Raw genomic sequence first — 27,351 nt, 5'->3', positions numbered from 1 at the left:
AGCAAAAGGGGAAGGGTGGCACTGGGCCTTGCAGCTCACGCTGGAACCCCGGCAGCGTTGATGGGGACAGGAGAGAAGACCGAACCTCAGATTCTGCAGAACAGAAGACGGGATCCTTCCCCAGCAGTTCCAGGCCAAGGGAGAAGAGAGCCACCGCCCCCCTCAACACTCCTTGGGGCAGACAGAAGGCGGCCATGAGTTCTGTGCCAGTGAGGCGGCACCAAGGTCTGGAGCTCCATCGCTGGAGGTCACGGTCCTACAGTCATGGGCGAGGGTGTTCTTCAGCTGCCCAATCTCGGCCTTCAAAAAGAAAATGAACACAAGGGTGAGGCCAGGGCAGAGACGCAGAGTTCCCTTTTGGCACACACAGGAAACAGCATTCTCCAAGATGGCTTCGATGAATCCCAGCTGGGCAAAGGAGCGACTCTTCCCCGCCCAGCCCATCTGCAATTTCTTACCTCTAGGGCTGCCCTCTTAGACTGCTCCTGACCCAGTTGCTCCTTCAGCTCCTCCATGTCTCTCCTGCAAGAGGAAGGGGGGAAAGGCATGGAGCCCCACAGACCTGGGGGGTGCACATCAAAGGGAGAAGCGAGTGCTAAAGCTTTGGAATTTTACTGCATGGGATGGAGGGATAAAAGGGCCCAAGGAGACAATCGAAACAGCGCCAGCTAATTACAAACACTGTAACACACTAAAATTGTATGTTTCACATTGGCAGGGTGCTGCTGTGCATGCATTATTTTATTAAAACTATGCTTCAAGCAATGAATTCTGACAACATCCGAAGCTGGAGACAGACAATTGTCTGAGAGCCAGGAGTGGCTCAAAAGAGGCACACCAGCCTTGCCCCCCCCCACAGCACCCCAAGTCCCAGGAGGATCTTCTCACCCCACCCCCTCCTCCAGATGTGCACACATCAGAAGAGCGCAACCCTGCAATGCACTCCAGGCATGCTTCTAAGAGCTACACCAACAACAAAGGGGGGGAGCTTAACCCTAAAAACAACAGAATTAAGTACCCAAAGGTCAAGAAAAAGTCAACAACCAAGGCCAAAGGTTACACAATATAAAAGTTATGTCAATACAAAATATGTATATATTTATTACAAGCTAAAATCAATAACATATATAAGCCCCTGCAATAGCCTACCAAACCAACATGCTCATGTACACATACAACACAAATAGAGCACATGAGCATGTTGGTTTGATAGGCTATTGGTTTGATAGGCTTATATATGTTATTGGTTTTAGCTTGTAATAAATATATACATATTTTGAATTGACATAACTTTTATATTGTCTAACCTTTGGGCTTGGATGTTGACTTGTTCTTGGCCTTTGGGTACTCTACTAGGAGCTCCTGGATCTGATACATAAGGTCTCAGCTACACAGTACTTTAGTTCCCCAGGCCTCTCCCAGCCCCATCCACCAAGGATTTCAGTCTTTGAAACTTAATTTTGAGGTCCGTGGGGCCTGATATAGGCAGGGACCATGGCACATGGAGAGGTTTCACTGATCTGAAACACCTCCAGGGAGCTGCTCTTCTCCCCAATGGGAAAATCTGCTACACTTATGCTACTGGTGGGGGCGGGGCTGCAGTCAGTTCCACCAATGGGTCAAATACCTACTCCCTGGACCTAGGGTTGCCAACCTCCAGGTGGTGACAGAACAAATCACTATAGCCAAATACTCAAAAAGTGTAATAAGCATAAGCAAACATCACATAATATACAGTAACTATCAATCCAAGGTAAGTGTCTACAAGAGAGTAACAATCAATCCAAAGGTGAGTGTCTACAAAAGAGTAACAGTCACAGTCAATCCAGCTTGGAAGTCTTCAAAAGAAGAGAAGGTAAACAGGAGATCTCCTGCTATTACAACTGATCTCCAGCTGATAGAGATCAGTTCCCCTGGAGAAAATGGCTGCTTTGGCAATTGGGCTCTATGGCACTGAAGTCCCTTCCCTCCCCAAACCCTGCTCTGCTCAGGCTCCGCCCCAAAAACCTCCCACCAGTGGGGAAGAGGGACCTAGCAACCCTACCTGGATCAGTTCCAGGTTGGGAAAGTGGCATGGAGGGAGGCTGAAGCCCCTCTCCCACGAACTTTGCCACCCCCACCCCATGCCTGAAAATTAAGTTTGGGAACATCTCCCAGCCTGTGACCTAGGATTGCCAACTCCAGCATGGGAAGATCCTGGAGGTTTGGGGGTGGAGCCTGGGGAGGGGTGTGAGCTCATTGGAGTATAATCCCGCAGGGTCTCCCTCTACAGCAGCCATTTTCTCCAGAGAAACTGTTCTCTGTTATCTGAAGATCGGTCAGAATTCCAGGAGAGCTCCAGGCCCCGCCAGGAGGTTGGCAACTCTACAAAGAGTGCGACATGATGTTAGACCCCAAGGCAGGTGAGAAGAGTTCCTGCCAAGCTGTTCTCTTATCCAGGAGCAGATCCCAGAGTCCAACGACTGCAAGGAAGCAAAGGCCTTACTCTTTTCTCAGCTTCCTGGAGGTGTTTTAGATCAGTCAAACCTCGCCATGTACCATGGTCCCTGCCTATATCAGGCCCCACGGACCTCAAAATGAAGTTTCAAAGACTGAAGTCCTTGGTGGATGGAGCTGGGAGAGGCCTGGGGAACTAAAGTACTGTGTAGCTGACCCCTTATGTATCAGATCCAGGAGCTCCTAGTACCCAAAGGTCAAGAACAAGTCAACATCTAAGCCCAAAGGTTAGACAATATTAAAGTTATGTCAATACAAAATATGTATATATTTATTACAAGCTAAAATCAATAACATGTATAAGGCCATGTGCTCTATTTGTGTTGTATGTGTACATGAACGCATTGGTTTGGTAGGCTATTGCAGGGCCTTATACATGTTATTGATTTTAGCTTGCAATAAATATATACATATTTTGTATTGACATAAATTTTATATTGTATAACCTTTGGGCTTGGATGTTGACTTGTTCTTGATCTTTGGGTACTTACTCTTTTCTGTTTGCAGCATTTAAGTTCCTGACTCTGGCCAGGAGAAACCTGAGTCAGTCTGAAAAGCTTAAGGCTGGGAGGGGGCATAGGTCATCTTTCCCATCTTCCTTGTCTTCAAGGAAGCAGTGGCCTCCTAAAGAGGCTACATTCTGGAAAAGTAACACACACCCCTCACCATAACCTTGGGATCATAACCCTTCTGCCCATAAGGCCACAGCAGAGGCCAGGCAGAGCTGCAGGGCTTTTAAAATAACAGTTCTGGATCACCAATGACAACCTGCTCATTCCAAGCTGGGTGACACATTTGTAGATAGGGTAGCTGGTTCTGGGTTGGGAAATACCTGGAGATTTTGGGAGTGGAGCCTGGGGAGGGCAGGGTTTGGGGAGGCAAGGGACCTCAGCAGGGTATAACGCCATACAGTCCACCCTCCAAAGCAGCCATTTTCTCCAAGGGAACTGATCTCTGTGGACTGGAGATCAGCTGTAATTCTGCAGGCCCTAGCTTGAGGATGGCAACCCTACATAGATATGGGCAATTGTTATCTTAGTTGCTGGTCCCACACTAAAATGGTTCTTCACCAGGGAGCCATTATTGGGACCAGCCACCTTCTTTCCTATTCCTAGGGTTGCCAACTCTGGGTTGTATGGAGATCATTTGTAATGGTGAGAGATTTCCAGGTGCCACCTGGAGGTTGGCAACCCTACAAAGGGCTAATGGAACACCCCCCCCCTTCTAGACTGCAATCCCAGATAAAGCCATTGGTTTGCTTTTTTAAAAGCATTTGCTGCTGATGTGCAGACACAGAATTAGCTGTTCTCCTCCTGCCTCTCTTTGCCCACCTTCCAAGGGAGCAAGGCAACTGAGTGGTGGAGAGGATTCCCTTTGAGAGAAAAAAGAAGAGCTCTTCCTGTTACATAATTGGCTCATGCTTGCAACTCAGTGGATCCCATGCTGCCAGTTGGAGGTTGAAAGCTGGACCCCGGGTCTGCACAGGTTAAACAGACCCCGCTCTGGTGTTTAGCAAAAGCAAAACTGGGAAGATTCTACATGCAAGGGATTTCCAATTGCTTTCCGTTCTGAAAGGACTATTGGCTGTCCCCATGCCCAGGAGATGGGCGAGACAGAGACTCTGCTGATGGGCACTGGTGCCTCCAGTTCTACCGCCAGTTGAAAACCAGCCCCTAGACTGCAGAACTGGGCTAACTTGCCACCTGCCCAGAAATCTTAGGTCGTTTATGCATGGGAGTTTTACCTGAGGTTTGTTGCTTGCTGGACCCACCCCTTCCTTCGGAAGTATGCACCAGCAGTCTCCAAACTCAAATCAAGTCCCCACCCCTCTAAATGCTGCTTTGTAATTGGTTTACTTTGTAGAGCTTACTGTGAGATAAAATCCCCCCCCAAAACCCAATTACTGCATACAAAAGCATTTTAATAACAAAATATGGAGCAATCTGAAAGGGGGGAGAGAAATCCAAACCTTGGTTTTAAAAAGCCTTTCTTCTGCTCAGAAAGAGCTCCAAGGAAGCAGGAAGCATTTGAATCTCCACCTCTTTAGAGACTGTTTTGTAATTGGCTGTGAGAGAAACCAAGCTTGCGTGTCCCGCGCTTTGCCTTATGCATGGGGATTTCACCCGAGCCAAGCTCAGGGGGGAGGGAAGAATCAGGTTAACAGAGGGACAGGGAGACCTGGGATTTGTGAGGGCTGGCAGCTAGGTCATCTCTAATGGACGGAAAACTCATATATAACTCCAAGGAACAACCGAGACAGACTGGGGGCGACCGGGGGTGAAAGTACCCATGCATAAATGACCTAAGTGCGGGCTCACTAGCTGCTTATTTCAAGGGAGCCAACATATAAATTGCAACATGGCTGCCAGAGCAGACAAGAAGAGAGGCTTTCTCTTGATGAAAGCTACCCACCCCCGGCCCGTCTCACCGATGTTGAGCACGCAACAGCTCCATGAGGGCCTTCAACGAGCCAATCTCCATCTTGAGGTCCTCCAGGGATGCTGGGTGTTCCTCCATTTGAGGCATTTCACCGGCTGGGGCCGGAGACTCCTCCCTGATGGATACAGACGACTCCTTCACCTGCCCAAACAAGGAAGGCAGAGCAGAGTACGAAACGGGTGGAGAGAGATGCTTAAACTCATCAGCAGAGAAAAGTCTCTAACCTCAAGGCAGACAATGGAGAATCCAATCCCACCAAGGTCTGTCCATGCTTGAGCAAGAGGGGTGACGGCATCCAGAAAAAGGGGAGGAATATGAGGGATTCTGACAGGTTGGTGAAGGAAAATGGAAAAGCAGGCTTTGGAAAGATTTCTTTCTCTTTTGCAAAGGCAACCTGAAAATCCCAATTTCCCCAGGGGCTTCATTACGTGTTTATAACTTCCAGGCATCAACCATGGCAAGCTGACCAAAGAACCCGTTCCCCACACACCCCACATAGTTTTAATGTTGCTGTGGTATTGATAGTCAAACATTGTGACCCATTCCAGAGGGGAAGGTTGTTCATCTGTTGTCTCACATAAAAAGTATTGTGGCACCTTCAAGACTAATGTTTTTGTGGCCTGGGGCCCATTTAATCAGGGGCATGAAGAGTTGGCAGAGAGACGGGTATCCTGCAGGCACAGAGACATTCAAGTTGCAAAATCATTAGATGCACTAGGTAAAAGCCATTCCATATTTCCAGCAACTACCCTCTTTGAGATCTGCTTAGCTTCAGATCTCAGAAGCTAAGCAGGGTCGGCCCTGGTTAGTATCTGGATGGGAAACCACCAAAGAAGTTGAGAGTTGCTACACAGAGGCAGGCAATGGCAAACTACCTCTGCTCATCTCTTTCCTTGAAAACCCTACGTGGTCACCATGAGTCCAATTCACCCAGGTGCCTGTATTTGGACATCACTGTGCACTGGCTGTAGTGTGGATAAACCCAGCCGTTTCTCATGGAGCTCTGTGCATGGAGGGAGCTAGAAGAAGCACATAGCATCTCTCTACAGATCCAGATATCACCTTGCTATCGGAACACAAGAAGAGTCCTGCTGGATCAGACCACTGGTCCATCTAATACAGCATTCCGTCTCTCACAGTGGCCAATCAGTAGCCACTGATAGACCTCTCCCTCCATGAATCTGCCTAATTCCCTTTTAAAACTGTCTATGTCTGTGGCTTTCACTACATCCTCTGGATGTACCACCAAAGAGGAGATCCAGCATTCAAATCATTGGGGGAAATTATATTCTTCCACCAGCTTCTAAGTTAACTGCATGTTATTGCAATGACCAAGCCCTATGAGGAAAGGCTGAGGGACTTGGAAATGTTTCATCTGTAAAAGAGGAGGGTTGGGGGGGGGCATGATTGCTCTCTTTTAAGTTTTTGAAAGGCTGTCACTTAGAGGAGGGCAGGGAGCTGTTCCTGTTGGCAGCAAAGAATAGGACTTGCAATAATGGGTATAAATTATGGGAGGAAAGGTACCAGCTGGACATTAGGGACATTTTTTTTACAGTGAGAGTAGTTCAGCACTGAAATTGGCGGCCTAGGGAGGTGGTGAGCTCCCCCTCTCTGGCAGTCTTCAAGCAGCAGCTGGACGAACACTTGTCAGGGATGCTTTAGGCTGATCCTGCATTGAGTGAGGGTTGGACTAGATGGCCTGTACAGCCCCTTTCCAACTCTGTGATTCTATTCTGTGAATCTTTTTCAGGCTTAATGCAGAGATTTTTTTAAGTGCAGATGCCAAGGACTAAACCTGGGTGTTTAAACCACATATTCTGTGTTTCAGAGATTACCTGTCTAGATTGGGTTTTTTATTTTATTTTTAAATTTTTGCCATCAAGTCACAGCTGGCTTATGGTGACCCCTTAGGGTTTTCAAGGCAAGACACATTCGGGGGGGTGGTTTGCCATTGCCTGTCTCCAGGTCATGACCCTGGTAATACTTGGAGGTCTCCCATCAAAATACTAGCCAGAGTCAGGACTGAGTGTGTGTGACTGGCCCAAGGTCACCCAGCAAGCTTCCATGGCATGAGTGGGGATTTGAACCTGGGTTTCCCCAAGTCCTAGTCTGACACCTAAACTACAGCATTACGCTTGCTCTCCAACTGTTGGGGGTGGGGGTGAACTGTAGCCTTTTAAAACTGGTATAAACAGTTTTAAAAGGCTACAGTTCACCCCCAACCTCCAAGAACCCAGGGAACTGTAAGCTTGACAAAAGAGGGGCCATTTTGCGCTGCTACACGGTTACTGTTCTGCTGTTTGCCAGAAGAAGTGAATATGGGGTCCTGCGTGGCATTTAACACAGTCTTATATCCCCCCCTTAAAATACACTCTCAAAGGCAAGACCCTGCTAGGGAGTTCCCTTGAGCATTCCCTTGCATAATGTCAGGAAAATTCCTTCCTCAGGACTAGCTGGGGCTGTCCCCACACTCATGAAACAGTGGGTAATCATTACTTCTTCCCTCTCCCTCTCGGAGAAGGGGAGGGGGGGTCACTACTGGGTTTTACTTTGCAGCCATCTATCTCAGAACAGCACAATTACAAAACAACAATCATTTTAAAATAGTAAAAAGAGCAGTGTCTTTGGCAAAGTACGCAGTGCACAAGAGCGCTTGGAAAAGGAAACAAGAGCAGACTGGCATTCGTGAACAAAGAGAACCAGCCAGCCAGCCGGAGAACCGGAAATTGTGAACTATGCCAGACCCAGAAGGATGGAATGAACTTTTAAAGGGACAATCACTGCCGAAAGCCCCAGTAGATGTTCACATGGGACAAATGGGTGCTGGATGGCACTCTGTCAAAAAATATTGCCACCAACGAGGGCTAAAAAGAGAGAAACGCACACCACAGACCACACTGAATGGCAACAGGTCGCCAAAGGCACCAGTCCAGCCAATATCGCATCCCAGCATCCTCAGGGGGAAGTACAGACGCTCTGGCTTATCCCTCCTGCCCAGTGGAGACATTTGGGCTGTTGAAGGGCGCAAAAGAGAGGAGTACCTACCATTGAGCCTGCCGTCGGCTGGCTGGGAGGCCTCTTCCCAGGCATTTTGGGGCGGTCGGCCGTCGGGTGGCTCAGCTTGGCACTGGGAACAAGGAGGGCATCGAGAGGAGGTGCTTCTGGGAAGAGACACAGCCACGGCACCATTAGCAAAGGAGCCCCTGGCCAGCCTCCTCTCTGCCCCCCTCCCAGCACATCAGAAAGCGGCACCAGGAGATGCCCTTCCTGACCCAGAGCCAGTCCCTCCTCTGACTTGGGCTGTGGGAGGGGGGGAGCAGACACTTACCTGCCTCATTAGGCTTGCCTTTTCCCCCGGGGGTTGCCATGCAGGAAACGGGAACGCCTGAGGATCTGCAAGAATCATACAGAAGGAGTGGAAGGATTCGTTCAGCCACCTCCATAGCCAACGATAAAACTGTGAAACCCCCACAAACACATACCACCATCTTCCACTGGTAAGGGGATGTGGCTCAGTGGTAGAGCATCTGCTTGGCATGCAGCCGGTCCCAGGTTCAATCCCGGGCATCAGGGTGGGGAGAAGCAGAGCCTAAAGCCTAACACAGATTTATTCCCCAAGGTAACTCCTATCCTACCCTTCATCACCCATCCATCAGGGCCTGCTTAAATGCCTCCTCTGGCCTTCCAGGGCACCAGAGGTTGATTTTAAATCTTTCTCTAGCCCAGCAATCTTCCCTTCTAATCTCTGCTGCGTTATGGTCAACTGGGTGGTAACTGCACATGCTCAGAGGCACTCTTAGCCTGCTAGTAGATCACGATGCCACTAGATTCAAGCTGTATCTGAAGAACTGAGATGTGACCCACGAAAGCTCAGACCCTGCCAGAAGTTTTGTTAGTTTTTAAGGTACTTCTGGACTCTTGCTCTTTTCTCCTGCTACTAGAAACACTGAAGCTCAGCAGACATATGCAGCAAAAGAATGGAATGTAACATTCCCAGTCATAAAGCAGAGAGTGTGTGACTTCTTTGATTCTGTCCCATGTAAAACATTCAGTGCACGCAAAGAACTAGCACAAAGAAATATTCTATCCCTACTGTGCCTCTTTTTAAATATATAGGGAAGCTTTTTTTCCCCCCAGATTGGGCAATCCCCAGCTGCAGCTGGAAGCAGAAGAGTCCCTAATATCATCATTCTGTTTCACTTGTAGGCAATGCTTTGGGTTTGGGAAAACCAGCGTGGTATAGTGGTTAAGAGCGGTGGTTTGGAGCAGAGGACTCTAATCTGAAGAACTGAGTTTGTTGCTCCACTCCTCCACATGAGCAGCGGAGGCTAATCTGGTGAACTGGATTTGTTTCCCCACTCCTATGCATGAAGCCAGCTGGATGACCTTGGGCTAGTCACAGCTCTCTTAGAGCTCTCTCAGCCCCACCTACCTCACAGGGTGTCTGTTGTGGGGAGGGGAAGGGAAGGTGATTGTAAGCCGCCGGTTTGATTCTCCCTTACGTAGTAGAGAAAGTCGGCATATACAAATCAACTCTTCTCCTTTTTTGTGTGAGTGTGAGAGAGAGAACAAGCATAGTATGATAAGGAAAGGAGGGACACAAACCCCCTCCAAGCCCCAAAGTGGGAAGGGCCATGGCTCGGTGGCAGAGCACACGCTTTGAACGCAGAGGGTCAGTCCCTGGCTAGCCTCTTCAGTTAAGGAGAACAGATAGCAGGTCTGGGAAAGGCTGCTCTGCCTGACAACCTTGCAGAGCCTCTGCAAGTCAGAGTGGACAATACCTGAGCTCAACAGATCAATGCTCGGGCTCAAGGCTTCTGGCAGCTGCGAACGTGCAGATCTTACCTGTGGGGCACGACGGGGGCCGGCTTGGCCTTTGCAGAGGCAGGAGGAGGGGGAGCCGCTTTCTTGGCAAGAGGATTCAGCCTGGGGGTGTCTGTTTTCTTCTGTTCCTTTGCATCTGTGAGACATGAATGGGCAACTGAGAACCATCCACAGGAGAGAACAGAGGCTCTGTGTGTCACCTCCCCTCCAGATTGGACTTTATGTTCCAAGTGCTCTGGAGTCTACTGCTGATTTTATCCTCAACAGAACCTTGCAAGGGAGGTTTGCTTGCTTGACCCACGAGCCGGCAGATACAGCAGCATGCCCAAAGCTACCTATTGGTCACGCTGCGTAGTGTAGTGGTTAAGAGCAGTGGTTTGGACTCTGATCTGGAGAACTGGGTTCGATTCCCCACTCCTCCACATGAAGCCAGCTGGGTGACCTTGGGCTAGTCACACTCTCTCAGCATCACCTACCTCACAGGGTGTCTGTTGTGGGGAGGGAAAGGGAAGGTGATTGTAAGCCGGTTTGATTCTGCCTTAAGTGGTAGAGAAAGTCGGCATATAAAAACCAACTCTTCTTCTTTTTCTTATGAACCCATGTCTTGCACACTTTGTTACAGAGGACACGGAATAAATCAGAGGTAGGCTGAATGCAGAGCTCTGCACCCCAGGAGGGTATCACCCCCCATCCCCAGTCTGACCATTCTTGCAGAGATACTGCAGACTGCTCATAACTTGCAGCCTCCGTCCCATTTTGCATAGACACAATTGCTCCCTGCGACAGCAGCACACAGCAGGGAGAAGGTCCAGAGGCTGTCGCTGGGCAAATGCCTCCCCCAGTTAGCGGAAGGAGGGGGTGTGGCTCAATGATAGAGCATCTGCTTGGCATGCAGAAGGTCCCAGTTTCAATCCCCGGCAGCTCCAGTTAAAGGGACTAGGCAGGTAGGTGATGTGAAAGACCTCTGTCTGAGATCCTGGAGAGCCGCTGCCGGTCTGAGTAGACAAGACTGACTTTGATGGACGAAGGGTCTGGTTCAGTATAAGGCAGCTTCATGTGTTCAAGACAAAAGGCACTTTTCCCTTCCTGCATGAAGCCCAGACTCACCTTTGTGGCCTCCGAGGTGTCTTAAGTCCATTTTGTTGCCTTGGAAGAACTTCTTTGCTGACTTGGTGGCTTCAAAAGAGATATTTAAAAGGAGATTTGAGTGTGTGTGAGGGAGATACTCAGAGGCCTCTTCCTCAGGTTTAACCTTTATTTATATATATCCCGTTTTTCTATCCAGTGGTGACCCAAAGAAGCTTACATCATTCTCCCTTCCTCCTTTTTAATCCTCACAACAACCCTGTGAGGTAGGTTAAGCTGAGAGGGTGTGACTGGCTCAAGGTCACCCAGCAAGCTTCCAGGGCACGAGTGGGGATTCGAATCTGGGTCTTCCAGATCCTAGTCAGACACTCTGAACCACTCCACCACACTGGCTGTCAGTGGCATGGACCTGAGGCCTGGACAGACCAACACAAAAACCACCCTTCCCCTGCTCCACTGCAAGAATTTTGTCCATCTCTCTTCCCACCCTATAAATATAAAACTGGGAACCAAGTTTAAGTCCATGCGGAATGAAAGACTGAATCCTGGCAATTTTGAAACCATTGAAGGAAACCAGTTACTCCCCAGTTTGTTTGTTTGTTTTTAAATTAAATAACATACAGTTATTTCTTTCATTCATAGGGTCGCCATGAGTCGGAAGCGACTTGACAGCACTTAACACACACACACACAAACTTAGTTTGCTACTATAACAGCATAAAATACAACTTAGCATATACAGCTGTACTATTTGGCACATCTATGGAATTTAAACATCTGCCTTAGTTTTCTACCAGCCAAATTATGAATATACCCAGTGATTCAGAGAAAGAGCCGCCCTGGTGCACCCAATGCCTACCTTAGCACTTGGCACCTTGGTTTTAGTACCCCCCACCTGGCAGCTCCTTTTCCTCTTGCAGCAGAAAGCAAAGTCAAATACAAGACTCCAGAGTTCCCCCAGAGATTAACAGCCAGCGATGAGTCATAGGGTTGCCAACCTCCAGGTGGGGCCCGGAGATCTCCTGGAATTACAACTGATTTCCAGACTCCAATTCCCCTGGAGAAAATAGCTGCTTTGGAGAGTGAACTCTGTGGCATTATACCCCACTGAGATGCCTCTTCCTCTCCAACCCCACCTCCTAAGGCTCCGTCCCCAAATCTCTAGGAATTTCCCAACCCACAGCTGTCAACCGTAGCTAAGACCCTGGACTTGGGTTGCAAGTGCGAAGGACAGCTGCCTGAGACAGACAGGACTGCTACTCACCAGAGTCTTTGCCCCTGGTTGGCACTTGGGATTTGATCTACAGACAGACAGACAAGAGCCAGGTGACCAAAAGAAATGGGGCAGCTGAATCACCCCAAACACCAGCACAGGTTAGGCTGTGCAGATTTCACTTCTGCACAGTTTAGAAGCCGGCAAAAAGAAGAGTTGGTTTTTATATGCCGGTTTTTTCTGCCACTTAAGGAAGAATCAAACCGGCTTACAGTTACCTTCTCTTCCCCTCCCCACAACAGATACCGTGTGAGGTAGGTGGGGCTGAGAGAGCTCTAAGGGAGCTGTGACTAGCCCAAGGTCACCCAAGCTGGTTTCATGTGTAGAAGTGGGGAAGTGGGAATCCAGTTCACCAGATTAGCCTCCTCCGCTCATGTGGAGGAGTGGGGAATCAAACCCGGTTCTCCAGATTAGAGTCCACTGCTCCAAACCACCGCTCTTAACCACTGCACCACGCTAGCTCTCTGGAGCACAGCCAGCCCAAATGAATGGAGGGAGGGAACCCACAACATACAACTGCATTCTGCAGTGCTGGGCGTGGTCTTCAAGAATGCTTTAGGAAGTATAATACCAGAGGAGAGAGCTCCCTGCCTGGCCGCCACACCCAGCACTCTGGGATGTTGAGGAGAGTCTACTGAAGGTGGGACTTGGGCTACCTACCTAGCAAGTAGCCTTTGGACTGTTTGCGGACTGCAACATTTTAGCAGCCCTTACCCTTACCCGCCCCCTTGCGACAAAGAACCCACAGAGCTCTGATCTGTCGACCCCATCCCCAAAGACGAACAGCCCTCTCACCTCTGGCGGCACTTGGGTCAAAGGAATGACAAAGTTGTCGGGGAAGAAGCCCCTCTTGCCATGGGTCTGCCCTTCCCACCAACCCACATCCATGGTGTCCTGCAAAAGAGACGGAGCAATCGTTAGCTCCAGCCAAGATGGGACCAAGTGCCCTCCAGGAAAGGGCCTGCCATCTCCTTTGCCATTCCCCAGAACTGGATTAAACCAGGGAACATTGCCAGGGGATGATCGGAACTCGAGGCTGAAGGGTTTCTTATCCCTAAGCTGGAAACTAGATAATCTTCTGAGGGCACAGGTGCGTGCAAACCAATGCGTACATGCGCGCAGGTTCCCTGCCAATGTTTTGTCCATCTCTCTTACCACTTTGCAAATGTGAAATTGGGGACCAAGCAACACCAGGTAAGCCTCAAATATTAGGGCTTAAACAGACCACACTGCAGGATCCAGGATTGGACCTCCAGAGCTCGTTTGTCATAAAATAGTAGTCACAAGAGACCCTAGCTGGATGGGCAGCTCTTCACCTTCTCCCCTCTGTTTACCTGCAATTCTCTCCCCTCCCAGCAAATTGCAGCTTGTGGGGATGGAGCTATTTGGTGAGTGGGGGGAAGAACCTCCCTTCAACTCATCTAGTTGAACTCTTGAACAAGCAAGAAGGAAGACACCCCAAGGCATGTGCAAAGTGTCACACTACTAAGAAGATGTCAGACTGGCTTGATTCTCTTTTTTAGAAGATGACGGCTACTTTTACTAAATAATGGGGGTTCCATCTCCCCCTGGAAGTGTTGCTTCCTACATCCGATGCTTCCCTCTTAAGTGTTCTTGAAACGCCGAGCTGGAATGCAGCTCTTGGTCTTTGTGGAGTGGATCGTACCACTCTAACGAAGCCCCCTGCCATCCCTTCCCAGCCCCCCCCAACTCTCACCTTGCTCAGCAAAAGAACCAAGTCGCCCTTCCTGAGTGGCAGTTCATCTTCATGCTCTGGCTCATAATCAAACATGACTCGGCAATACTGAGGTGAGTCAGATGCAGCTGTAGGAAATCAGAGGGCACATCAGCACCCACACCTGCCAGATGCTGGACCTGGGACTCCAAGACATCCCAGAAATGCCTCAACCCCAAGATACAAGTCTACAAGTAGCTTAAAAAACCCTTCCCAATTGGTTGCAAATCGCTATTCCCCCCTTCCCCAGAAATTCCAGGCATAGCACCCCTGATATGACTTTGCCCTGACTTAGATGGTATAGGCTAGCTCGATCTTGTCAGATCTCAGAAGCTAAGCAGGATCAGCCCTGGTTAATACTTGGATGGGAGACCACCGAGGAAATCCCAGGTTGCTATGCTGGGGAAGGCAATGGCAAACTACCTCTGCTGATCACTTGCCTTTAAAGGCCTACAGGGTCACCGTAAGTCAGCTGTGACTTGACAGCACTTTACGCACACCACAATCTGACTTTGTGCTCTTCCTTCCCCCCCAGCTGTAGCACAGTACAAGAGGCCCCCAGAACAGCAACTGGAGTGCTGACAAGGGGAGGTTGCCTTGTTTCCTTCTTCCAACCCCAGAAGTCAACAGTCCCCGGAACAAAGTCAGCCCCCCAACATCACATAGGGAAATTCTGGCCCTCACTCACAGGCTTGAGGCGTCTGGGCCTTGGGGAGTGGAGGAACGGACTTCTCCGTCACCATCTCCGACTGCAGCGAGAACCAGGCAGCATAGGAGGAAAGAGACAAGAATGTTGCTCGTGTTAATCTGGACAGTCCAACGAAGGATGCAAGAGACAGCAGTCATTTGGAATGCAGTGTGGGAGGAGAGTTTTACAGATATCGCGGACAGCCAGGAAGAAAATAAGTGGGTTCCAGAATCATTCCTAGAAGCTAAAATGACTAAACTGAGGCTATCATACTTTGGTCACACAACGAGAAGACAAGACTCACTGGAAAAGACAACCATACTAGGAAAAGTTGAAGGCAGCAGGAAAGGAGGAAACCCAACATGAGAAGGGTTGGCTCAATCAAGGAAGCCACGGCCTTCAGTTTGCAAGACCTGAGCAAGGCTGTTAAGGATAGGATGTTTTGGAAATCACTAATTATTATTATTTTTTTGCCATCACGTCACAGCTGACTTATGGCGACCCCACGGGTTCTCCTCGTCACGACCCTGGTATTCCTTGGAGGTCTCCCGTCCAAATACTAGCCAGGGCCAACCCTGATTAGCTTCTGAGATCTGATGAGATCAGGCAGGCCTGGGGCTATCCAGGTCAGGGCCACTAATTCATAGGGTCTCCATACGTTGGAAGTGACCTGACAGCATATAACACACACAGGTCATTTATACATGGTTAGTACGTCCCTCGTTCGTCCCTCTTTTGTCTCCCACTTTTATATCACAAGATTGGAAAACCTTATGCAGGGGTGTTGCTTGCTGTGAGGAAAGTTCTGGGAGTCTCGGGAGCACATGCAGAAATCGGGAAGCGCCTGAGTCCCTGGCCCGCCACTTTAACTGCTGCATTGTCATTGACAGTAGTGCTTACTCTGACAAAAACGTCACCCCTCCTACCCTCCCCCCCCCCCGTGAGTGATCATTTCACAACCTTTCTCGCAAAATAAAGTACAGAACTGCATCCACAAAAGTAAAGGGGGGGGAAAGAGATTCTTCCTTGTACACACACTGCTGAAACTGACCAGAATAGATGGTATAGAGGGAAATTCTCCATGTGTCCCTGTGAATTGCACAAAAAAATTTAAAAGCGGGGGGGGGGGGAGATTCTCTGTTGTACAGACATAATTACTGAAACTCACTAAAAAAAGAAACCTCCTTCTCTGGGGGCTCTCGCCACATTTTCCCCCCTGCTGCTTTGATGTAATATTGACATATCATCAAATCATCCAAAATACTAAGCAAAATCGCAGAGAGAGCCAGCGGAGCCTAGGATCGTGCATTCACTCTCCACCCCAAATGCGGGGGATGGGGGGAGCGAAGATACAATCCTAGCCTCTGCTGGCTCCCTCTGCAATTTTGCTCAGTATTTTGGATGATTTGATGATATATCGATATTACATAAAAGCAGCAGGAAAAATTTTTAACAACGCAGCGAGGGAGCCCAGAGAAGGGGCTGACCATGGCTACCTCCATCTCTGATGGCTTCCTGGGGCATTGCGGGTGGTGGTGGTGGCTGAAGGCTGGGTAAAGGAGGAGTTGGAGGAGGTCTTGTAGCTGAACTATGCACCTACTCACACCTGAGATAATCTCGGAATAAAACGGGGATTGGAAAACCCGGGGAAAACGCAGAACGGAAGCGAGCTGAGCCCCGAGGGAAGAAGAAGAAGAGTTGGTTTTTATATGCTGACTTTCTCTACCATTTAAGGCAGAATCAAACCGGCTTACAATCACCTTCCCTTCCCCTCCCCACAACAGACACCTTGTGAGGTAGGTGAGGCTGAGAGAGCTGTGACTTGCCCAAGGTCACCCAGCTGGCTTCGTGTGTAGGAGTGGGGAGACAAATCCAGTTCACCAGATTAGCCTCCGTTGCTCATGTGGAGGAGTGGGGAATCAAACCCGGTTCTCCAGATCAGACTCCACCGCTCCAAACCACTGCTCTTAACCACTACACCACGCTGGGAGGGGAACATCTTGCATAACCCCCGCGGAGAACCAAGAAAATCACCCAAGAATCGTGAGATAAACGACCACAGACAGTAGAGCATGCAGGAGCCGGCCTCCCCTGCAGAGGGCAGCAAATCTGCACGATTGCCACCAAGCACTGTAAACGGCTCTCAAGGGGGAACCAGGAGGCCGGAACAAGTGTTTCCCTCTGCCCTCTGTCAAGGCCACCCTGCTCGTGCCGCCACTCACCTTCCCACCTTCAGATTCATTCAGCAGAAACGTCTCATCTGTAATTTGGGGGCGATGTTTTGCAGCCCCCGATTTGGGCTCAGGGAAAATCGGCTCTGCCATTGACAAAGTTGCAGGGGGGAAAGAGAGAGCGTTAGCATAGGGGGAGGGGGGCCCTGCCTCCACAGCTGCCCCCCTCCCAAACTTGCTCATCCCGTAAGGGGCCCACCTGGAGCAAAGACACCCTCATTCATGACCCCCTCACCCATTCCTTCACTTCCCATAGGATCGCTAACTCTGGTTTGAAAATTTCCTGGACATTTAGTAGTGGAGTCTGGAGAGGGTGAGATGTGAGGAGGGGAGGAACCTCAGCGAGGTATAGTACCACAGAGTCTACCCTCCAAAGCAGCCATTTTCTCCAGGGGAACTGTCCTCTGTAGTCCGGACATCAGTTGTAATTTGGGTTGCCAACCTTCAGGTACTCACAAACAATTACACATACATATTAACAAGAAATCTTATACATCAACTGTGCATCCCATCTCATGGACGGTAAGACAAGGAATATATCTGAACAAGAGTGCAATGTCTCTCACTGTATGTACATCAGTCTTCTGTATAGGTATCATACAGGTAAATGAGTAGTTCTGACAATAGTAATAGATTCAAGGAGGATTTGCTTCAAGGAAGATACGGCCGTTTCAAATTCTTTGGATTCTTCTTCAGTCTTTCAAGCATATTCCTCTGTTATTGCACATCCTTAGTAATCAATTTTCAAAGTGCTGCATGCATAACAGATCCCACAAAGGGTAACCTTAGCAAATGTAATCATCTTTGCATTTGCTAGGTTACCCTTTGTGGGATCTGTTATGCATGCAGCACTTTGAAAATTGATTACTAAGGATGTGCAATAACAGAGGAATATGCTTGAAAGACTGAAGAAGAATCCAAAGAATTTGAAATGGCCGTATCTTCCTTGAAGCAAATCCTCCTTGAATCTATTACTATTGTCAGAACTACTCATTTACCTGTATGATACCTATACAGAAGACTGATGTACATACAGTGAGAGACATTGCACTCTTGTTCAGATATATTCCTTGTCTTACCGTCCATGAGATGGAATGCACAGTTGATGTATAAGATTTCTTGTTAATATGTATGTGTAATTGTTTGTGCGTAATTGTTAGACAAAGTAGCTCATAAATATATATTTTTTTGCACCTCATTATACTGGTTCGCCCCTGTACTAGTTTCCTCATCGGTTGATAATAGTACAGTGGTGTCTATTTTCTCCCCCACCCCAACCTTCAGGTACTAGCAGGAGATCTCCTGCTATTACAAACTGATCTCCAGCCGATAGAGATAAGTTCACCTGGAGAAAATGGCCACTTTGGCAATTTGACTCTATGGCATTGAAGCCCCTCCACACACACACCCCACCCGCAGGCTCTGCCCCAGAAACCTCCCACCTGTGGCGAAGAGACCCCCGCTGCCCCTAACTTCTCACCTGGAGGAAGGCTGCCCAGCTCTTGCACAAAGTTGGAAGGGAAGGCTCCCAGCTTCCCGCTCTTCTTGCCCAGCCACCAGCCATCCTCAATCTGTGAAGAAGGGAAAGATGGTCCCTGCAGAGTCCCACAGCTGGCTCTGGGGCAACCTAACAAGGCTCAGAACTCACACACACACACCACAGCAACAGTTCCCAAGACAGTTGGGGCAAGTCTTGGACTAAGTAAGCTGGTCATAGCGATAGAGTCCTAAACCCCATGGGACCCTGCTGGAAGGTAAAGCACCTGAACACTTTGGGGTTAGATATGGGGCCATGGGAAAGGCCCCTTCCCATTAGATGCTCAAAGTGACCCGATGAATTCCACAACGACCACTTTTTGGGATCTCAGCCACAACACATTCGGTAAAAAGAGCCGAGCTTCTTGATAGGGGTGGCGGGCATCTGTGCAGAAGCATGGGGCGGGGGGCTTGTAGCCACTTGGCCAGGAGCCTTGCCCTCAGGGCTGCCAACCTCCAGGTGATGGCTGGAGGTCTCCTGGGATTACAACTGATCTTCAGATGACAAAATAAATTCATCTGGAGAAAAAGCTGCTTTGGAGGGTGGACTCTATGGCATTATACTCTATTGAAATCCCTCCTCAGGCTCCACCCCCACACACACCCACAAATCTCCAGGCATTTCCCAGCCTGCAGCTGGCAACCCTACTTGCCCTCCTGTTCGAAGGACGCTCTGTGTTTGCGGGGGGGTGAGCTGAGGGAGAGCCAGCCTTCTCAAGCCAACACTGGATCCCTTGGTGAGAAACACCCACTTGGGGGGTCAGAAGAGTAAGAATCTGGACTGGGGCTAGCAACCCAAGCCCCAAGAAGGGTGCATCTCTCCTTACTCCTGCCTGTTTCCAATGCAATCGCTCAAGCTGGGGAAGGAGCAGAATCTGAATTTGATTCCCCCACCCCCACCTCACCTCCTCCAAGATCTGCACCATCTCTCCGGGGCTCAATGCCAGCTCATCCTCCTTGGCAGGGGAGTAGGGGAAGGTGACTTGGCACCAGCGATGCTTCAGCGGGGGCTGCTTTTTCACAGCATGGGCTACAGGAGGGACAAACACAGAAGGCGCCGTGTCAGCAGGAATAGGGGGGCAGCAATCCCCTCCCCAACAGGAAGGACACACACCACTACCACCACCCCCAGGCCAAAATCCACCACATGTATGTCTGGGGAGAGGCTGTGGCTCAGTGACAGAGCATCTGCTTGGCATGTGGATGGTCCCAGATTCAATTCCCACCATCTCCAATTAAAAGGATCAGGTAGCAGGTGATGTGAAAGACCTCCGCCTAAGATCCTGAGGAGCAGCTGCCAGTCTGAGTAGACAGTACTGACCTTGATGGACCAAGGGGCCTCTTTCAGTACAAGGCAGCTTCCTGCGTTCATGTTTGTTCAGACAGGGTTGCTTTGGTGCTCAGAAGATACAGAAGCGCCTGGAAGTGCTGAGCGCAAGGCATTACAATGGAGTGTGGAAAGGACATCTCATGGCGCATTCTCATCTTCTGCAGAACCAACCTCTGAGCTGGGCTGCATGCTCCATGGCTACCACAACACCCAAGACTGGAAGCCCAGGGACTGTAGAAGAGGCTCCGGGATCTCCGAGGAAGCTACACCCCCCTCTCGAGACCCCAGGCCCAAGGTTCTTTAGGAAAAGCCAGATCAACTTCAGATCGGTTTGAATTGGCAGCCCAGCAGAGAAGCAGCCCTAAAACATCGCCATGTGGAAATGGAACCTCTTTCATTTCTAGCATTCTTCTTGCAAGGAACAGATATCTACCCCAGTGCCACAAAAACTCCAGAACAGATGCTATGTTATATACATCCTGTTATGTACACCCTGTAACTAATTGCTTTGCTTGCATCATTTTAAGACAAATGTTTTCTATTCCTTATGGTCACAAATCGAGGCATTTGGTCCCCAAAGCTTTTCCCATCGAAGCTGCAGGGCAGAAGGCAGCCACACGCACACCCTTACCAGTACGAACGGATCGGGGACACCGCTGGGAGCCATCTGCTCGGAGACTTGCTGGGATTTCCTGGGGCAGATATAAAAAAAGCACAGGGGACTAAGAGCGGAAGCAGGTCTGAAGGCGGAAGAAGAGATCCTTGCCCCCCTCCACATCGGGGAGCCCCCCACCTTCTGAAGGCACTGTTTCCATGACACTCTCCCCCAAACTGCTTGCCAAGTGCCAGCACCAATGATCTTTAATGCACCAGGTAAGAATCTGGTTGCTCACTGAGCTTTTGGTTGCTCACTTTCGCAAGACCTAAGCAAGGCTGTTAACAATTGGACTTCTTTTGAAGGACACGAGCCTTTTATGTGGGGACTATTTTCCGCGGTCACCCTGCCGACTGTTCCGGGCCTTCCCTTTGCTTATGCATGCCTTTTCCGCCTTCAGAGGTCGCCTCGCTCTCCCCACGCGTTTTGCCTGCATTTTCCAGATGCTGAATTTGGAAAATGCGGGCAAAACAAACAGGGAGGGTGAGGCGACCTCCAGGGTTGCCAACCTTCAGGTACTAGCTGGAGATCTCCTGCTATTACAACTGATAGAGATCAGTTCACCTGGAGAAAATGGCCGCTTTGGCAATTGGACTCTATGGCATTGAAGTCTCTCCCCTCCCCAAAATCCACCCACCTCAGGCTCTGCCTCAAAAACCTCCCGCCGGAAGCAAAGAGGGTCCTGGCAACCCTAGAGACCTCTGATGGGCGGAAAAGGCATGCATAAGCAAAGGGAAGCCCTGAAACAGTCGGCAGGGTGACTGTAGCGAAACCCCGCATAAAAGGCCATAGATTCATAGGGTCGCCGTGAGCGGGAAGCGACTTGACGGCACTTCACACACACAATGAACCGCGACAGCTGCTTTAACTTGCTGCCAGCTGTGCTTGGTTTATTTCACCTTTGACTGGGCTTTCATTTGGCATTGGCTTGGAACAAGCCGCCCTTTAGAACCCTAATGAGTCGGCAGGACAGCCAGGGAGCGCCTGCTCTTTTAATCTGGGGAGGAAGGCATTTCATCAGAAGCTGCTGCTGCTTGCAGAGTAGAGGAAAGCTACCCCAGCTAAATTTCCCTCTGGACTTCCAGTCCCAGTAGATATGAGCCCCAGAATCACTGCACTATGACACAGAGCCAAATGCAGCGGGGGTGGGGGTGGGGGGAGAACAGGAGACCTGACCCTTCCCAACAGACCAAAGAGGAAGGTCTTGGAGAGAACCACGCTGGTACCATTCCTCTCTCTTTCTCCCCTCCCCTGGCCTGCCCCCAGCCTACCACCCTTTCACCCCGACCTTCTCTCCCCTGTCCAGACTAGCTTGCTAGGACTGGAGTTATATGCGCAAGACTAGGCAACAGAGATCAAGGAAGGCTAGGAAGCAAGTGAAATACCCTGGTACAGCTGGTCTCCATTACAAATACACAAGGCGTTTCACCTTTGGAGCCACAGCCCAACAGCGTGCTTTTGGGAGAAGAACCCAGGAGGGTTGCCACCTCTGGGATGGGAAATTCCTCGAGATTTGGGGGTGGAGCTTTGGGAAGGAAGACTATAATACCACAGAGTTCATCCTCCAAAGCACACAATTTCTCCACGGGAACTCATCTCTGTAGTCTGGTCATCACAGCATGGTGTAGCAGCTAAGAGCAGCGGTTTGGAGCGGTGGAGTCTGATCTGGAGAACCGGGTTCGATTCCCCACTCCTCCACATGAGCGGCGGAGGCTAATCTGGTGAACTGGATTTGTTTCCCCACTCCTACACACGAAGCCAGCTGGGTGACCTGGGGCAAGTTACAGCTCTCTCAGCCCCACCTACCACCCTGTTGTGGGGAGGGGAAGGGAAGGCAATTGTAAGCCAGTTTGCTTCGGCCTTAAGTGGTAGAGAAAGTCGGCATATAAAAACCAACTCTTCTTCTTCTGGGTGGCAGCCCAGGAGTCCTGAAACTCCCACCATGTTCAGGAACCAACGCCGAGGATGGTGGCTCCTCCACAGGGCATCACCCCTGGGGAAACTAAGTCCCAGAGTCTTGGCGGCCACCTCTTGGGCCAAACCCAAAGGGCCAGAGAGAGCTGAGCCTGCACAGAAACCACCTTCAGCAATAGGAAGGGCACGCCTCCCCCTGTGAAACTCCCTTCTTTACCTTGCGAAGTAAACCCCGCCTCCGAGCCAGAAGAGCCATCCCAGAGAGCAGGAGAGGGAGGCCAAAAGAGAGCATGTGCATCAGTCCCAAATATATAGGTGAGTGTGGGGGTGTGGCCTCAAGGGGACACTCCCCCTTGGAGGCAGGTCAGCAGGCAGTCATAAACTGCAAAGCAAGGACTGAGCAATACTTAGGGCTCCTCTGTCCTCCCCAGTGCCCAAGGGACCGTGGGAATTGTAGTTCGATGTGGCAACAAGCCTCCGTTAACAAGCATTCACAATGACCTTACAAAAACACAGTTCACAGGGTTCTTTGAGAGAAGCCGTGTCAGATCAGTTCAAAACTAGTGTAACTTGCTGAACTTTTTGTGTTTTCAGCCATAATAGGCAGAAATATTTTTTAAACGAATTAAGAAAAAAACAAAAGTTGAGATTCTTCAGGTAGGTTTCAATGGGGAAAAACTGGGTTCAGAGTCCACGGGGTTGCCAGCTCTAGGCTGGGAAATTCCTGGAGATTTCAGACAGGGGTGCAGCCCAGGGAGAGCAGGGTTTGGGGAAGGGATAGGGTTGCCAGGTCCCTCTTTGCCACTGGCGGGGGTTTTTTGGGGCGGAGCATGAGGAGGGTGGGGTTTGGGGAGGGGAGGGACTTCAGTGCCATAGAGTCCAATTGCCAAAGCAGCCACTTTCTCCAGGGGAACTGATCTCTATCAGCAGATCAGTTGTAATAGCAGATCTCCAGCTAGTACCTGGAGGTTGGCAACCCTAGGCCGGGGCACCAAATACCTTGAACCAGCCCTCAGGAGAAGGAAAGAAAGAGCTCTTCAGGTTTCCTAGCCCAGCCAGCAGCAGCTTGGGCAACAATATGAGTGAGTCTCCACACCTGGGTTTAGCGTTGGCTGGCCCTGCTGCACGTGCCCATTCCTTGCCCCGTTTGGACCCAGCCCTGACCGATCACTCTTCCCAGGGGTTGGGCATGCTGTAGGCAAACACTGGCAGAAGGCTGGGTGCAGAGGGGGCATCAGCAAGGCCTTGCCTAGCTTAGGGTTGCCAGGTCCCTCTTCGCCACCGGCAGGAGATTTTGGGGGCGGAGCCTAAGGAGGGCGGGGTTTGGGGAGGGGAGGGACTTCAATGCCATAGAGTCCGTTTGCCAAAGTGGCCATTTTTCTCCAGGTGATCTGATCTCTTTCGGCTGGAGATCAGTTGAATTAGCAGGAGATCTCCTGCTACTACCTGGCAGTTGGCAACCCTAGCCTAGCTCCAGGCGGTTTCTCTACCGGCCAGCTGGCTATCGTTTAAACAAAACATTCTCAGAGCTGCGGCTTCGCTCCGGAACTAATTTGCATCCTTTGGCTAAAAACCCTCCAGGAAAATACAAATAGCCAGCTGGGTCTCTTTGGTGGAGGAGGGCAGGGGAGAGGAAGCTAAGGCAGCTAAAGGAGACGCTGTGGGGCAGGAGGGAAGGATGTATAGAGTTTCCTTTTGAAAGAGGGCACAGTATAGTGTAGAGGTTAGAGTGTTGGGCTAGGATCTGGGAGACCCAGGTTCAAATCCCCGCTCTGCTATGGAAGCCTGCTGGGGAGACCTTGGGTGCTCTTTGTCACGGTCTGAGTTTTGCCCCTGAAGAGGCTGCTGTGCTGCCAAAGGGGCTTTGCACACAACCTGTCTTTGCAAATCCAACATAGCCACAGACGGGATGTCCCCCCAGTGCCGTTCCTCCTCCCAAAGGCCATTTGCAAACACAACCTCGGGCCCCCACCTAACCTTTTTCAAAAGCACACATAATATACCATAGGTGTACACCTTCAAAAATGCCATGTGTGAATCAGGCCTTGGCCCCGGTCTCGCTCACCTGCACAAACTGCTGAGGGAAGAGCCCCGTCCTGCCCTCCAATTCGCCCTGGAGCCACCCCTCTTCGGGGCCTGGATGCACCTTGCAGAGGACGTCGCCGGCCTTGATCTTCAACTCATCGCTCAGCTGGCCCTCAAAGTCAACCAAGACCAGGACCTCTGGAGAACGGAGACAGAGTGGCAGCCACCCATCAGGGTCCAGATTAACAGCTTTGGGGGTGGAGCCTGAGGAGGGCGGGGTTTGGGAAGGAGAGGGACTTCAATGCCATAGAGTCCAATTGCCAAAGCAGCCATTTTCTCCAGGGGAACTGATCTCTATCAGCTGGGGATCAGTTGTATTAGCAGGAGATCTCCAGCTAGATCTGGAGGCTGGCAACCCTAGAGTCAGCTCTGATCTAGGCATTGGCCAAGGACAACATGCTCTACCTCTCCGCAACCACTGGTTTGTTCACTTGGGTAAAGGTAGCTGCTCCATACTCAGAGGTGGGTGCCCCTCCGTGCCTGGAAGCTCACTGAGTTTTTCTAGATACACACACACATGCATATGCCATTCGTAGGGTTGCCAACTGCCAGGTAGTAGCAGGAGATCTCCTGCTGATTCAACTGATCTCCAGCCGATAGAGATCAGATCACCTGGAGAAAAATGGCTGCTTTGGCAATTGAACTCTATGGCATTGGTCCCTCCCCTCCCCAAACCCAGCCATCCTCAGGCTCCGCCCCCAAAATCTCCCGGCAGTGGCGAAGAGGGACCTGGCAACCCTAGCCATTCGCCACATCCTTTGACTGAGAAGCTCCACCACCCCTTCAATAACTTGAACCTATTTACCGAAATAATGTCCGTACATCCATAGAACTGATACTCTTGATAGTCTTTAAGGTAGAGAGCCAGCATGGTGTAGTGGCTAAAGTGTCAGGCTAGGATCTGAGAAACCCAGGTTCGAATCCCCACTCCACCATGGAAGCTTGCTGGGTGACCTTGGGCCAGTCACACACTCTCAGCCTCCACCCTGGCAAATATTCGGATGGGAGACCTCCAAGGAACACCAGGATCATGAAGCAAAGGCAGGCAACGGCGAACCACCTCTGAACGCCTCTTGCCTTGAAAATCCTACGGGGTCCCCATAAAATCCCACAGGGTCGCTATCATCTTGAATTTTCTGGATTTTTAAAATTGTTAAAATTTTAAGGCTTTAAATAACAGGTTTTAATCATAATTTATTGCATTACTATGTTCTGTTGTTGTTATAGTGTTATTTTCTGGCTGTAAGCCGCCCTGAGCCCAATTCCGGTCGGGAAAGGGCGGGATAAAAAAATCTAAGAAATGAAATGAAATGATAGAAATACAGTAAAGTCATCAGTAATATAACTTGGTCCTGACCTGAACAGCCCAGTCTAGTCCAGGTTGGCCCTGGATATTCCTTGGATGGAAGACCACCAAGGAAGTCCAGGGCTGCTACACAGAGGCAGGCAGTGGCAAACCACCTCTGAACTTCTCTTGCCTTGAAAAACCTTATGGGATCACCATAAGTCGGCTGTGACTTGACAGCAATATGAGACAGGCATCATACATACATGACAGCCAGACAGATAGGGAGATAGGAGTTTCTACAGTGCCTTTCTAAGCCCTCAGCAATGCTTCTGCACATAGTAGCTCAGCAACTCAACAGCCCTGTAGGGTAGACCGGTATCATCTCCACTTCCCAGGAGGGGCTGGGGCTGAGAGAGCAGCATCCTAAAAGGTTGCCTAGAGAGTTTGTGGAAAAGGCAAGAGGCTACCAGTAAAACAGCAGAGGAAATTTGACCTTCCATTTTCTATGGCTGAGCTAAAGATTGCACTGGCTCAAAGCTGGCCTGGAGGAGAAAAGCCCCGCTACTTACCCATGGCGGCTGAGTCCTCAGCTTCTTGTTGCCACCTTCCGCATATATCCCGCTGCCCTTTCCTAGGCGAAGTGAGAGGAAACAGCCAGACACTCCCTTTCTGAAGCAGGGAGGGCCAGGCCCGTCATGACACGCTTGATTCACACGCAGGAGAGGGATGGCCCCAGGCCAGGCGAGCAGGTAAGACGAGTTCCCGGCCCAGCCAGGCTGCAGCAAGCAAGGGAGGTGGGCCTAACGGATAGGGTTGCCAGGTCCCTCTTCGCAACCGATGGGAGATTTTTGGGTCAGAGCCTGGGGGGAGGGGTTGGGGAGGGGTTGGGAGGGACTTCAATGCCATAGAGTCCAATTGCCAAAGCAGCCATTTCCTCCAGGGGAACTGATCTCTTATCGGCTGGAGATCAGTTGTAATAGCAGGAGATCTCCAGCTAGTACCTGGAGGTTGGCAACCCTACTAACGGACTTGCTTGCCCCAGGGAGGCTGGCGTGGCCCTGCAGTGGCAGGAGAATTGCCAAGCCAAAATGGAGGCCAGGGGTATGTAGGGGGAAACAAGGCAAAAATGGGTACAGAGAAGCAGGCAGGGTCTAGGAAGCAGCAGCACAGCATGGGAAGGGGCTATGGATCAGTGACAGAGCCTCTGTTTTGAATGCAGGATGTCCCAGGCTCAATCCCCAGCATCTCCAGTTAAGAAGGACCCTGGAGAGCTGCTACTAGTTTGCGGAGACAGTTCTGACTGTGATGGACTAATGGTCTGATTCTGTATAAAGCAGCTTCACGTGTGTACATGGGAGTGGTATGCTCTGGGGATAGGATTGCCAACCTCCACCTGGGGCCTGGAGATCTCCCAGTATGACTACAGATCTCCAGACTACAGAGATCATTTCCCCTGGAGAAACTTCATGAGATGGACTCTGCGGCATTACATCCCTACTAAGCTCTCTCCCCTCCCCAAGTCCTGCCCCTCCCAGGCTTCCCCCCCCCCACAAATCTCCAGAAATTTCCAAACCCAGAGTTAGCAACCCTATCTGGGGAATCAAGGCTGTAGGGCTTCAAAACAAAGACATGAACTCTTGTAACAGTTGAAGATGAAGAAGAGTTGGTTTTTATATGCCAACTTTCTCTACCGCTTAAGGGAGACTCAAACCAGCTTACAATCCCCTTCCTCCCACCACAACAGACACCCTGTGATGTAGGTGGGGCTGAG

At 50.3% G+C, this 27,351-nt stretch overlaps 1 protein-coding gene across 1 annotated transcript; it reads right to left on the bottom strand.

Moving 5' to 3' along the window:
* Positions 1–162: 162 nt before the first annotated feature.
* On the bottom strand, positions 163–26,153 carry SH3D21 (SH3 domain containing 21). The gene is made up of 17 exons (XM_056846441.1): positions 26,150–26,153; positions 24,273–24,430; positions 20,270–20,330; positions 19,214–19,338; positions 18,253–18,343; positions 16,764–16,858; positions 14,542–14,602; positions 13,836–13,942; positions 12,914–13,012; positions 12,110–12,146; positions 10,867–10,935; positions 9,781–9,895; positions 8,264–8,328; positions 7,981–8,096; positions 4,925–5,076; positions 459–522; positions 163–300 (listed from the first exon to the last, which is right to left on the bottom strand). The coding sequence occupies exons 1-17, from the start codon at positions 26,151–26,153 to the stop codon at positions 163–165; spliced, it is 1,557 nt and encodes a 518-aa protein (XP_056702419.1).
* Between the last annotated feature and the right edge of the window lie 1,198 nt (positions 26,154–27,351).

The sequence above is a fragment of the Euleptes europaea genome, chromosome 3 (assembly GCF_029931775.1).
Source record: "Euleptes europaea isolate rEulEur1 chromosome 3, rEulEur1.hap1, whole genome shotgun sequence".
In the NCBI taxonomy this organism is placed as follows: domain Eukaryota; kingdom Metazoa; phylum Chordata; class Lepidosauria; order Squamata; family Sphaerodactylidae; genus Euleptes; species Euleptes europaea.
This window is presented reverse-complemented; position numbering and strand designations above follow the sequence as displayed.

Excerpts from the sequence above, each read along its gene's own strand:
- SH3D21 (XM_056846441.1), bottom strand. Across the intron at positions 20,331-24,272 it reads TCCCTCAGCAGTTTGTGCAG|GAAATCCCAGCAAGTCTCCG; the intron begins GTGAGCGAGACC and ends TATCTGCCCCAG. Across the intron at positions 523-4,924 it reads CTGTTGCGTGCTCAACATCG|GAGAGACATGGAGGAGCTGA; the intron begins GTGAGACGGGCC and ends TTCCTCTTGCAG.